This window comes from Patiria miniata, unplaced genomic scaffold (genome assembly GCF_015706575.1).
Source record: "Patiria miniata isolate m_02_andy unplaced genomic scaffold, ASM1570657v1 HiC_scaffold_18, whole genome shotgun sequence".
Lineage (NCBI taxonomy): Eukaryota > Metazoa > Echinodermata > Asteroidea > Valvatida > Asterinidae > Patiria > Patiria miniata.
Genome location: NW_024037056.1, coordinates 15,590,676 through 15,603,612, shown reverse-complemented (window position 1 = coordinate 15,603,612; position 12,937 = coordinate 15,590,676). Strand labels below are relative to the sequence as shown.

The window sequence follows — 12,937 nt, the reverse complement described above, 5'->3', positions numbered from 1 at the left end:
CGTAACCAAACTTGTAAAAACCATATTTGGTTCTGATTAGTTTTAATGCTCAACATTTTCTTCAGAGACAAGTTGCAAATATACATGTACATTATCATTTACAGAGTATATGTATCATTTACATACAAGTACATGTATAAACCATCAAACTGGTTATGACCGTTGTTCATTAATGTGACCCGACTTTTAATTTCAGAGGTCCGGAACCGGACCACTGTCACTGGACCCAGACTAACATTAACTGTACTGTTGTTTTTTATGCGACCTGTTCGTACTTAGACACATTTTGTATGGTCGCGTCACAAATTATTTTCGAGTCCGGAGCCAGACCTCATCACCGGAACCAGACTAAATTATTGTACTGTTGCTATGGCGACCTGTGGGATTTTGTCACTAAGGGTGTTCTCCTGTACGCTGACTTCGACTTCCAGTTCCCCTTCCTCCAGGCCGGACGCCTCCTCGCCCCCCGACACGATGAGCCCCTCGCCCCCTTCCCCGTGGGTCAGGCTGTGCCGCCGCAGGTCGCAGTTACGCCGGAACACTTTCCCGCAGTGCTCGCAGTTGTACGGCTTGATGTCCGTGTGCGTTAGGAGGTGGGTCTTGAGATTGCTACGCTGGTTGAAGGTGCGTCCGCAGGTGGAGCATTTATGGGGCGATTCCTGGAGGTGTAGGGTCTTGTGGACTGCTAGGGTGCGTGCCTGGCAGAACCCCTTACCGCACTCTGGACACTTGAAGGGCTTCTCCTTAGAATGGATATACCTAAGATGCAAAAAAAAAAGGGGGGGGGAGAGACTTTTAATTATCTCCATTTTTATTTTCATGGTACCTTGTTTTGCAATATTTTAATCTGTGAAATGAATACTACATCAGTTAGTGTCAATATCCTTATTAGTAGAGTATACATGTCATTTCTGCAGTTTTCCCCATTTGAAGCAATGATAGTGCTCAAAATCTAGAGAAAGGTGCTTAACAACATGATGAAGTTGTAGCTCAGTAAATGATATATATTTCGAGAAAACAATATTCTAGGATCTCTCTTTCAATTCAAAAGCTGTCGAGTCATGTTTGGAATTGCGCCAAAAATCAGCAACCGGGACACGTTCTCATTCAGGCGATTGCAGCTACGCAATGTCACGCACTGCGCCGACGAATTACAGCAACTGTGCATTGTGTCGATGCTTGTTCGCACCCGTTCACGGCTTCGCCCAATTAAACACGGACTACTAAAGGAAATTTACCTTCTTTTAATGTTTTCTTCAAAATGACAGCATGCCAGAAAGAATAAGTTCTCAGGGATTTTAGTGCCATTACTATCTTTAAACCAAGTATGCATTTCAACAATAATTTCATCAGTTCTAAATGTGAAAGTATTCAAAACTTCTAAAAGAAGGGGTTTGCCCGGGTGTTTTTGGCAGTGGCTGCAATATGTGTCGCAGCACCTTGTAAACCCTTATATTTACTACACAATGGGTCTCATATTTCTCATAGACTTCATTTACCTGTCTTTAATAATATAATTTCCAGCACCTTTTATCTAAATGTTGGTAGATACCTACGCTAGATAAGACTCCGGTATTATTATTATTATTATTATTAAAAGTTAATGCCCATTGTTTCATCCGAGACCTTGCCTGATTGGGAAGATGCCAAAAGAAGTCCCCTTTTCAACAATGTTGCACAATATAAAACAGTCGTGTAGTGGAACAGTTTAATAAAACCTGGGAAATTTCAATTGTGTTCTGTTAATCTCCAGTCAACTCATCCAGGGATTCATTATTAAAAAACAAAAAGATCCAAACATCTGATACTGCGTCTAATTTCTGAGAAACAAAACCTAGATGTGACAGGATTATGTTGATTTTCATTCAAGTTGTTTTCCACGGAGTCGTCAGTTATTTCAAACAAGAAAAGTACAGAAGCAGGAGTTGTTTTCAGTATTTTCAAAATAAATTGAGATGGTGTTTTTGTTCAATCTGTTGGCAGGTCCAAACAAAGAAGTGCAGTAGTCGGGTAATGTGGCCTTCACTTCTGTACCTGTACTTTTCAGGATTTCACTTTTCACGACGCTGTGTTATTTTTATGAAATGCAGCAAGCCACATACTGTATTTTTGTTTAATTTTTTTTCTTCAAATTCTGTCACTTTCTTTTTGATTCACCCTGTAGAACTAAAAGAAAAACAGGTTGCTGAAAAAACAATTGGGCATGGTTGAGGGGACCTGCATATCTCGAGGTACTTTTTTGAATTGGAATTTGAGTTTTCTTTTCAGTACATCTTTTTTTGCAATAATTGGTCCAAGTTTACAATAGGGCGTCCCCTTTTTATTTGTTTTGTTCTCATATTTGTTTGCCTCTAGTTATTTGAAAAAAAAAAATCCAGTTGCCCCTGTAAAGATGGCTAACGTTTTGGCTGTAGTAGCAGCCATGAAATACTGGTCACGCACCTATGTTCCAACACACCTATGTTCCGACACACCTATGTTCCGACACACCTATGTTCTGACACCCCTCTGTCCTGACTGCTCATATTCCTAACCCAAACCCTAAAACTTTAACCCTTAGCCCCTAACCCTATAACTCTAACCCTAACCGGGAGGAACACAATCTAATGTGCAGGTTGGTAGAACATAGGGGTGTTAGAACATCTTCACACAGACAGATGTTTTCTAGCAATATTCGTCTTAGCTTTTTAGTCGCTTTCAGAGCCCCCCCCCCCCCCAACAACATGATTTCACACGTTTAGGGATACATTATTTGTTTCCGCAAACAAAGCTACATGTACAACTCAACTCGTGTGGGGGCTCCACCATGCAAAATCAACAACGATAATTCAATAAACGGTCAACAAAATAGACAGAACAAAAACCCTTTAAAAAAAAATAATAAAATGCTCAACACTTGCAATTCTACCAACCAGCATTTTGAACAAGTGTCAGTGTACGTGTACATAAGGTTATGAAAGATAAATTGACAAAAATGGGATGACTCCCCATATAATTAAAACTTACCGCCTACAACAATTTTGTCAGTGCATTTTTACAAAGATTCAATTTTTGTCATTTGATTGGGAAAAAAAGTACTTCACGCACAATCTAAACATATGTACCTGCAAAATCCAGAAAACTCTATTTACTACTGAAAATGAGGTCACTGGGGAGTAATTGACTAACAATTGCAACCAGGTACCCGTAACCAACTTAACAAATTACTAAGTAACTTCTCAGACCATGAAAAAGAAAGGTTTTGGATGTCATTTGTGGGGGATTTTTCAAAATGAAAACCACGCTACATGGGAAAACAAAACATATTTCATGTTTGTGACGCTCTCGAAAGTTGCAGTTTACATCGTAAACCTAGAAAGCTGTACAGTGTACACACTTGTAGCTTGCTGTATTGACACACTGATGTAGTAGTATTGCTAACTGGTTTACTTTTTATGTGGTTTTGATGTTTTGTAAAGCGTTTTGATATTTTAATGTAAAATGCTGTAAGAATAAATTATTATTAGTATCATCTTAGTATTATATTATTATTGTGTGGACCTGAACAATCTGAACAGCAACTTCTGAGATTTGAATTTTGGGGTAAGGTTTCTTTTAATGGTACCTGGATACCCCTTTTTTTTGGGGGGGGGGGGTACCCGGTTCCCGTTCTTCCCGTAAATGCACACCCCTAATGATGTCAAGGACAAAATGACCATGACAAAGTAAAAAATAATGACCAAAACAAAAAAAAGACAGTGGCTCATTAATCTGGGACACAAAAAAACGTAAAAAATGACACTTTTCTTTTCAAACGATAAAAACAATGTCTGTATACTGAGGATCACAAATGATGTCTGTGAGAATGTCATTTATTAATGACGATGACAAACAACTTTGATCATTGTCACTGGTTACAATATTGCGGACAATGACATCATGGTCCCAACAATGAAATGACAATCTTTACACACCAATGACAATTAAGGAATGGCAGTGTCTCTACTCAATTCGAATAGAAATGTCAAAATGACAATGAAAAGACAGTGACAAATAGATGACAAACATCACACTATCATTTAGTCACCAAAAAAAAAAAAAATAAATAAATTAACATAAATCAACAAATGAAGAGACAACACATAAAAAAAAACACTGAGTGACACGGTAACGAAATTACTAGGAACTGAAAAGCTACCAGAACATCTGTCGTTGAGCGACAATTGGTTCGTACCAGTCAAACAGAACTGAATCAATATTCACAGATGAAAACTGTCATTTCAAGATATTTTAAATACCACTGACAACATTCATACAAATAACTGACATTTTACAAAAACTGACATGTTTGTTGGAAAACTGTTAAAACCCTTAATAAGCACCAATACTCAATGAAAATTTGAGTAAATGTTTCAGCATATTTATTCATGACTTTGCAATGAATTTTAGCTTTCGCAAATACTGTGACTAAAAATTCTGTGCTAACAAGGTTAGCACAAAATTTTGGTGCAGGCTAGCGCAGTAAGCTGAACAATGGTAATGGTGCAGTTGTATGTAAGCGCGGATTACATGTATGTAAGCACAGAATTGTAAGCACGGAACTTGTAAGCACAGAACTTGCAAGCACGGAAATTGTAAGCACGGAATCATGTGCTGAGCAGAGCCCCAACATTTGGCCGGCTGTCGGTTAGTTTTTGCTGACCCGCCAACGCCCTTCGCTGCAACTAGGCAGCCCTGGTAGCATCATAAACAGCCTGCTTTTGTTGGCACAAGGCCCTAACCGTCGCGGCGTGCGGGGAAAGAATGAAACACAGAGATAAAAATCTTTCCGTTCGTGTTGGCTCTCGAGTTTTCAGAAGGGGAAGTGGAGGTGCAAAAAGTCTCGACTGCCACTGTTGCTGGCGGTTGGGTTGGTATGAAGGTACCAGGATAAAAGGAGAATTTGAAAAGTTCACAAAAAATGGTGAGGAATGAAATGTATACAAAAAGAAAATAGTTTAACTTGGCCGTATTGAAACATGTTTCAAGAGGTTTTTCAGCAATGATTGTACATGTACCAGCATTTTTTATGTATCAAATATCCTTTTATTACTCGTAGTATGTTTCAACTTAATTCAGCCTTTTGAATCTATATAAATTACTAAAATAATGATGTGACAACAGACAAAGTCTGAGGGAATTTGACTGATTTTTGTAATATTATTCAAGAAACGGAAAAAAAAAAAAAATTAAGCCCAGCAAATGAGGTTTCATAGTATGTGAAATATGCCTTTGCCTTCACTGTGACTCTACACATTATAGTGAAAAATTGTGCGACCAGTCGTCAGAAAATTTGTTTATCAACACAAATGAAAACGATCCCATTCCACATGCACCGTCCAGCCAGCCTGCCAATCATATGAAATACTCGAGACCCTTACCCAACAACCCCCACGGAATCGGTGGCAAACGACTGCGATCACTGGCTTTTCTTTCCTAATCTTATCGCCGCGCCATTCAACGGCACTTCATACTCCACAAACTCGCGATACCATCTCACTTCCGAAAAAGGCCCACAAGGAGAAAAGAAAAAAAAATATCAGACGGCGAGAACGACTGTGCACTAAATAACACTCCAGAGCAGACGACTCGGGACAATAACGAAGGTTATCTGGTGTCGTACAGGCCCCAATATGGGGGGAAAAATTGTGATAAGGGAAAGATTGGGCCGTTATTCGTTGGTTGGTACGAGTCAGATTGACTGACAGTTTCGAGAGCTCGTTAAGATATTGTCCAACAAGCATCGGTGGCAAACGGTAGCCAATTCAGACAGCAGGCGCCAAGTATTTTGAACTTTAACTCATCAATTTTTTATATTTTTTTTTATCTTCCGCCTTTTGTTGTCGTCACCGTGATCAGTGAGTTTTCGTCTATCAAAGCTGTCATTAACGGAGAGAGGCTCACGCCATTCATCTTGTCGATCAGATATCATAATATTTAAGTGACAGATTCGTAGATCGAAGTGCTGAAAAGCTGCATGACTTTTTGGCGTCCTTTTAGAAGATTTTCAAACAGTGTATACTCTAGACTCTGCATAAGCTGTCCCATTGTTATACCACAAATGCCTGGGTTAGTGACTCAGTCAATCAATCAGTCAGTCAGTCTGTACGGACTCGGTCAGTCAGAGGACAGTAGGTGGTCCGTGAGGGTTCAGCCAAAAACTTTGAAACTTTTGCCCTCAAACATGTCAAAATCAATGGGCAATATGCCATGAGAATGTGGACATGGCTGAGAAATTGAAAAATTTATGAAATCTTCAAAACTGCAAACATCACAACCTCAAACGTGGTATCAGATTAAAAGCGAAAACAAGACCTTACATTTGAGTGATGTGGCAGTGTGATTGGAAAGGATAAGTGTCTTTTTTTGTTAAAAAGAAATTAGTTTTTTGGGGTAAAATTATGGATTTTATGTAGTCATTTTGGCACATTGTTTTTACATGCAAAATGGAAGTGTTATTGTGAGTTTTTGTTTCCAAAGCAGAGAGAAAGGTTCATATTTCATGCATAAAAGAGGGTTTTAAATTTTTTTTTAGTTCCTTATGTTTAACTTGTACCAAACAATCAAACATCTTGCATCAGAACATGATATCCAGAGTAGATCTTCAAGAGGCGGAGATTTGATGGAGGAAAAATTCATCCATCCAAAATCTCCAAAACTCACTGATTTTTTTCTTCTCAATCAAAACGGCCGTCCGTCGGTAACCAAAACAGGAAGTAGGCCTACTGCTTCATATTGTTAGTCTGTGTCAACCCAAAAGTTCTGCCAGTTATTTTCTGTTCTGTCGCCGAGTCGCCGCGCCTACTCACTGAATAAATTTACCCAGCATTCAGCGCTGACGCGCTATTAAAAAGAAAAAAAGAAAAGAAAACAAACGAGGAAGGTACGTGTACCATATATGTTTCCTCCAAATATTATGGATGCGTAATTATCAAAACCATTTTGAATGATGGTGAGATTTGTATGAGCATGCACGTCCGTGGCCGAGAGGTTTTTTTGGCCAAGTTGGGGTGACTATTCTTTTAGTATTAACTTAAGATGGCATGGCTCTACCTGTCCGATGATTAAGTTGTGAATTTAGGCGTTTGCCGTGACGGGGTTCGGCCGATTGGTGGAAATTATGCACCCCGCTTTGAGGCTCACTGTATCAATTTTGTTAGTATGGAATGACCAATCATGAATCAGCTGTCAAACAACTGAACAAGGAAGAAACCTGATGAATATTCATGAGAATGTTCATGAGTATTTAAGGAATGACCAACCATGCATCAGTTGTCAAGAAAATGAACAAGGAGGAAAGTGATGAATATTCATGAGATATTCATAACATTTAAGGAATGACCAACCATACATCAGTTGGCAAGATGAACCAGCAGGAAAGTGATGAATATTCATAAGATATTCATGAATAATTAAAGGAATGACCAACCACTATCAGCTGTCAAAGAGATGAACTAGGAGGGAAGTGATGAATAGTCATGAGATATTTAGGAAAGTGAGGAATATTCGTGAGTGTTGTTACACTTTTCGATAGGCATGTACTGATCTTGTTTGACACAAACATCTAGAGAGAGCTGCATCAGCAACTTTTTGTTAGACTTAAAAAAAACCATTTATTGGACAAAATAATTCTTTGGTACCGTCCTACCGGTACTATTATGTAAAATATTGAGCAATTCTGTTATCATGTAGGAACAGAAATATGTTGAGACAAGGTCAAGGCAAGAACAGAAACCTTGACAAGCTTACAGTGATGGAGTTGACTAAAAAAAAATATCGTCAGCAGAAGTCTGAGCAAAGGAAAAACAAGTGAAAAGCAAACACCATATAGAGTGCTGCCCAGGTCGCTTGGCCAAACACGACCTCGGGCCGATACCAATCAAAGGTACACTGGTGACGCCAGGCTGTCGCCGGACGGCCATGCCACGGGGAGCCGAACTACGGTGAGCAAGCGAAGGGAGAGAGAGACTCACCACACTACGGCAAGAGCGTGGGAGCAATGCGATGAAGGGGCCACGACAAATGGATCCGCGGCGCGGCGTACGCTCGGCAGAACCCTCTCAATTTGGCCCGGCTCTATTTGCAGGCCGTGGTGCATGTGTGCGTTAGCTGTCGATCGAGTACACCGCAGCGCATGTGGCTTAATGAGTGGGGAGGGCAGGCAGACAAATTTCAAAACATGAGAATGGAAAAAATTACTCGGAGTGATAGACAAGTCGGTGTTGACTCTTTTTTTTTTGACTGCGTGGGTTTCTGGAAAATGTACTCCTAGATTGTGAAATTGTTATCGTCCAAAATGTGTTGACATCTAGTGTAATTTAAAACCTGAAAAGGATGAATCCAGGTTCAAAACACAGAGTAAAACAAAATGAAAAAAAAACAATACCCCCAGCCAAAAACAAATAAAATAAAAATAAAGTGAGTATTATAAACGATGATGTAAGTAAATTCTACCATTCATATATCGTCCCAGAAATGTTTTCAATATAAGATGTAATGTAGTTACTGTGATTGGGGATTTCGGGGGATTTCGGGGGAATGGTGTTGGAGAAACATGAGGATTTTGAAGGATTGAGGATGAATGGTGTTTTAGCACATGAGGATTTTGGAGGATTGAGGATGATTGGTGTTTGAAGAAGAGGTTTTTGGAGGATTGAGGATGAATGCATGTTTTGAGGCAGGACTGTCTGACGATTTTGAAGGATTGACACATACATGTGCAAGTGCAAATTTTGGAGGATTTTGAAGGATTGTTCCTAGTAAAAAAAACCCTAAGGGGTTAGGGTTCAAAGCATCTTCAAACCCGATCTGTCCAGATTACTCCAGAAGTATCGAGTTGAAGAAAATGATCGCGACTGCTAAGGTGCGCTCGTGTCACTGCAAGAAAGAAAAAGTGCCATTGATTTCCTGTCGAGGTTGAAAACTGCGTGGTGTGTGTCCAGCGCAAGCAAAGAAACGGAGAATAATCGTTCAGGCCGGACCGTCTGACACTTTGCCTAAAAAAAGAAGGAAAATGTTCGGTCCGTTGTTCAATTTCCAGCCATATTCATTCATCACTTGTCAAGCCTTAATGAGGGAGTGCTGAAAAGTTGACTGACTTGGCAAACATTTGTGTCGTGGCGGACTTTTTATCCGAATCAAAAAAGTGCAAGTTAAAAGCAACCATTTGTCAGGATTTTTTCTTCCTGTATTGTTAGATAAAAAATTGCACAATTTGACTTGTGTGTGTCCAAAAGAACAAGCCAAACTTATGATTGAATTAAATTTGTGATAATAAAGGACAGAATTTGTTAGAAAACGTGTGTACTTTTAAGGGCCAGAACATTCAGAAAAAGCTATTTTCAAAATTTCAATTGAGCTTGTCTTGAATACAAATTATCAATTTCTCATCTTTTTATCTGAAATAGATTTGTGGCCCCTTTTTTTGATAAGATAAAAACCCTTTATTGGTCTGCTTTGTAATTACAGAAAACCATTCACTACAAATTTCAACTGTACCCCAAATAAATATTGATTCTGTGGACACAAATTTCGTTGGTTTGGCACAAACATGCACTGTGCACTATTCTATATTTTACTGTTAAATCTAATAAAGATCTGAACTTTAAAATGAGGACGGAATTTCAATTTGAATCCTAGTTTGATAATGCTGAAAACAAACAAGAGTCAGGATAATTTGCACACAATTTCAAATACGTTGATAAAATTCGCATTCATCCAAAAGTAGCACTTTTGTTCAGAAGAAATCCTATCAAACTCTCTTTTCTGTTTTTTTTTCACAGGAGACTGAAAAGCTGAAACCCAAAAAACTGAATTTTAGTAAAAAATCCTTGGTCAAAATTTTCTCTTTCATTCTTTATGTTCTGGCTGTATTCACCACTTTGTAAAATCAACTTTTTTTTAAACAGGAGAAATCTGGTGTGCATTTTGCAGAGTTGAAAGTCATCAGAAATTCCCAGCCACACAAACGGTCCTTCAAAAGCACAACTCAAATGTCTGGCATTTACATTCCAAAATTTCCTGTCTGCATTTGAACATGAAACATTATTCTATTCGCTTTTCTCCCACTTTGCCTCCCTTTTCAACAGGGTCATGAAACAAAAAAGAAAGGACAAAGAAAAAATAACAGAAGGGAAAATCCACCACAAATCAACTCACTCCCGGCCCGGCAACAACCGCCGTAAATTCTCGTTTTCCCCAAAAATTACCCTTCTCATCCATCAAGTGTGCCCCATCAATTAAATTTTTTTTGTCCGAGGGGAGCAAACCTAACCCTCCATTCAAAGGGATTCTACATGTAGGATATCATTAAATAAAAGTATGGCCCACAATGTGATACAAAATTAATGGTCTGTCGGGTTCGGTTTCAGTAAAAAAAAAAATTAAATTACGACTAAACGGGGGCAATGCAAACATCTTAGACAATAACTCAGGTAGGGTCTCTACGAAACCGTCGAACATCCTTCTCACAAGACCCTGAACAATGGAGTTGTTCTAGGGAACCTATTTTTAATTTCAAATTAACCCTTATTAGGGCAGCCCTCGTTCACAAATCATGTTTGACTGGGAAAGTACAAATTATGCTGTATGTGGGGTTGCGGGTGATTGGGGAACATTAGTGTGTCGGTCGGACGTAAGAAAATTGGCATGTTTGAAGTTGCTAGTGAGACAGGTGGGTTACGGTAGGCAGGCAGAAAGGCACTGAATAAGCAGGCAGGGAACCAGCCAAACAGCCGAGTACCACCCAACCTGGCTGCCACCCACATCTACGTGTGGTATTAAACCGATAAAAAAAATTATGAACATGGTACATCGCACGGCCAAAAACACACACCCACAATGAGACTCAATCTGACAGACAACGAACACATGATTGATGATTTGTTAAACTTTTTCGTACATGTAAATACCACAAAATGGTTTTACCAATTTCTGAAAACTAAAAAGAGAAAACATTGCCACAGATAAGGACACCCATTGAATCGTCAAGGTATCTTAACCATACTCGAGAAATATCCTCTTATAAAAAAAACAGATTTATTTTCGGACCCACAGCACAAGAGGAAAGGACGGCAGTAACTTCAGAAACCATCTACCCCGAACAACACAAGAGCCGCGTGCCGAAGGGAGAAAAATTAGCGGTGGACTTCAACGAAGTGAGCGGCGTATCTCGTGGGTCGATCGTTGATGCTCGATCTCGTCAGCGGACTCGCCGATTGCTTGGGACTGTTTGGCGAAGGGTTTGTGAGCGATGTATGCGGGGTGTTGATGGACAGCTAGCCCGCGCACGTACGCTTGCCACACCTTTGAGATATCGTGATGATGTTTGTTTTGGTTTTGTCCAGGGAAGGGGGGGGGGTGTCAATTAGGGGTATCAGTCAGGCAAGTCATTAACATCCGACCACTCAAATAATTGCCAAGCTGACCAAGAAGCTGCATGATTGGTTAAAGTCAATTTCAAACCATGAATTATTCATTGAATATGTGGCATCCTGTCCTCCAATCAGACGTCCCAGATGACATTCCTTCTGATGAATTATTCATCAAGCAGCCATCTCAAATCAAATCAAACATTTTGTTTAGACAAATATCTCCAATATTAGTTTCTTAAAAGAAACACCAGTACATGTGCATGTATACTAAACAATAAGCTAGACATTAATACTTCTCCCCGGAGCAATTTTAAGCTGACTTTTTCATTTGAGTGAGTATGGTGTCAGCCAACAAGCTGCTTAAAGACAAATTAGTAATTTTAAAAAAATTTCTACTCACAATTTAATGAACTCCATTACAAATTCAGGAATATAAATTTCCAAAACTTGGAGTGCTGAAATTTGCAACAAACTTGTCTTAAATCAAATGAAAATATTGTATTTTATTAAATTTTAAATCCCAAAAGCAAAAATTAAGCTGTCAATCTGTATCCTTATCTTTCCCTGTTTCCTGCTCCGATGAGATTGACGGTTGATTAAAAGATTATGATTGACATCTCTTATCGCGAGGCTTCCCGTTGATCAGGGGTTTTGGCAACAGTTTGGACAACCGGAACGTGTCGGCCGAACAATCAGAAACTGACCACGCCAGTTCCCGCTCACTGATATCGCAATGCTACCAGGTTTTGTTGTCTTTTCTGGGGTAGCGTGCGCGGGCGCGTGTGCACGCCGGCCGGCCCGGGAGTAGTTTTGGGGTCGGAGGTGTTAGGACGGAAGGGAGGGCTTTTATCTGATATTTTTGAGGATTGTTGACCGTGGGTCAAAAGTGTGAGATAAGGAGCCTCATAAAAATATTTAATTGACACTTTGGAGTGGTGAAACTTGTACTTCAGGGCCAATTCAGGCCAATGACTTCCTTTGAAATAAATAATAAATGAGGAGTTCCCAAATTAGATGAAAAAAGGTTGGATTTTTTTTTTTTTCAAAATAGGAAATCAAATACCTATGAATCTAAAAAAAAAAAAAAAAAACAAAAACAAAACACGAAACAATAATATTGTACATGTGTATGTAGCTTGAGAGAAAGAATTTTTTTTTTGAAACGAACTTGGTTCATATATATTTTCCGCTGAGATAAAAATTGCAACTTCTATGAGGATTTCTGGCACTTTTCAGTTTTAGTTTTTGATTTAGTATTTGAAGCAAAAGGTTGCAGCAGTTTTTTTTGTGCTAAATACATCTCCCCTTGCAGTAAATTGAAGTTTCAAATTGTATAAGGATTACTGGTACGTGTCATTGATTTTGGTAGGTGATAATTTTTTCCAACCCCAAAATTAAAAAGAAAGGTTTAGTTTGCTCTTGATGAGCACTGAGACAACTCAAGATTCTTCCGGTCTAGACCTTGCCGCCACGCTTGTTAAAACATCATCAAGATTAAACACAATTTATTGCACAATTTGACTGGTCTGTCTGCATTGCACATCGCA

The 12,937-nt window shown here is 39.1% G+C and overlaps 1 protein-coding gene across 2 annotated transcripts in view; it reads right to left on the bottom strand.

The window, feature by feature from the left end:
- Positions 1-259: 259 nt before the first annotated feature.
- Positions 260-12,937, bottom strand: part of LOC119724850 (zinc finger protein 567-like) — a 38,718-nt gene continuing 26,040 nt past the window's right edge. For both annotated transcript variants that reach the window (XM_038196121.1, XM_038196122.1), the window contains exon 3: positions 260-759. In XM_038196121.1, the coding sequence (XP_038052049.1) occupies positions 354-759 (406 nt within the window). In that variant the 3' untranslated portion in view covers positions 260-353. The remainder of the gene's footprint in view (positions 760-12,937) is intronic.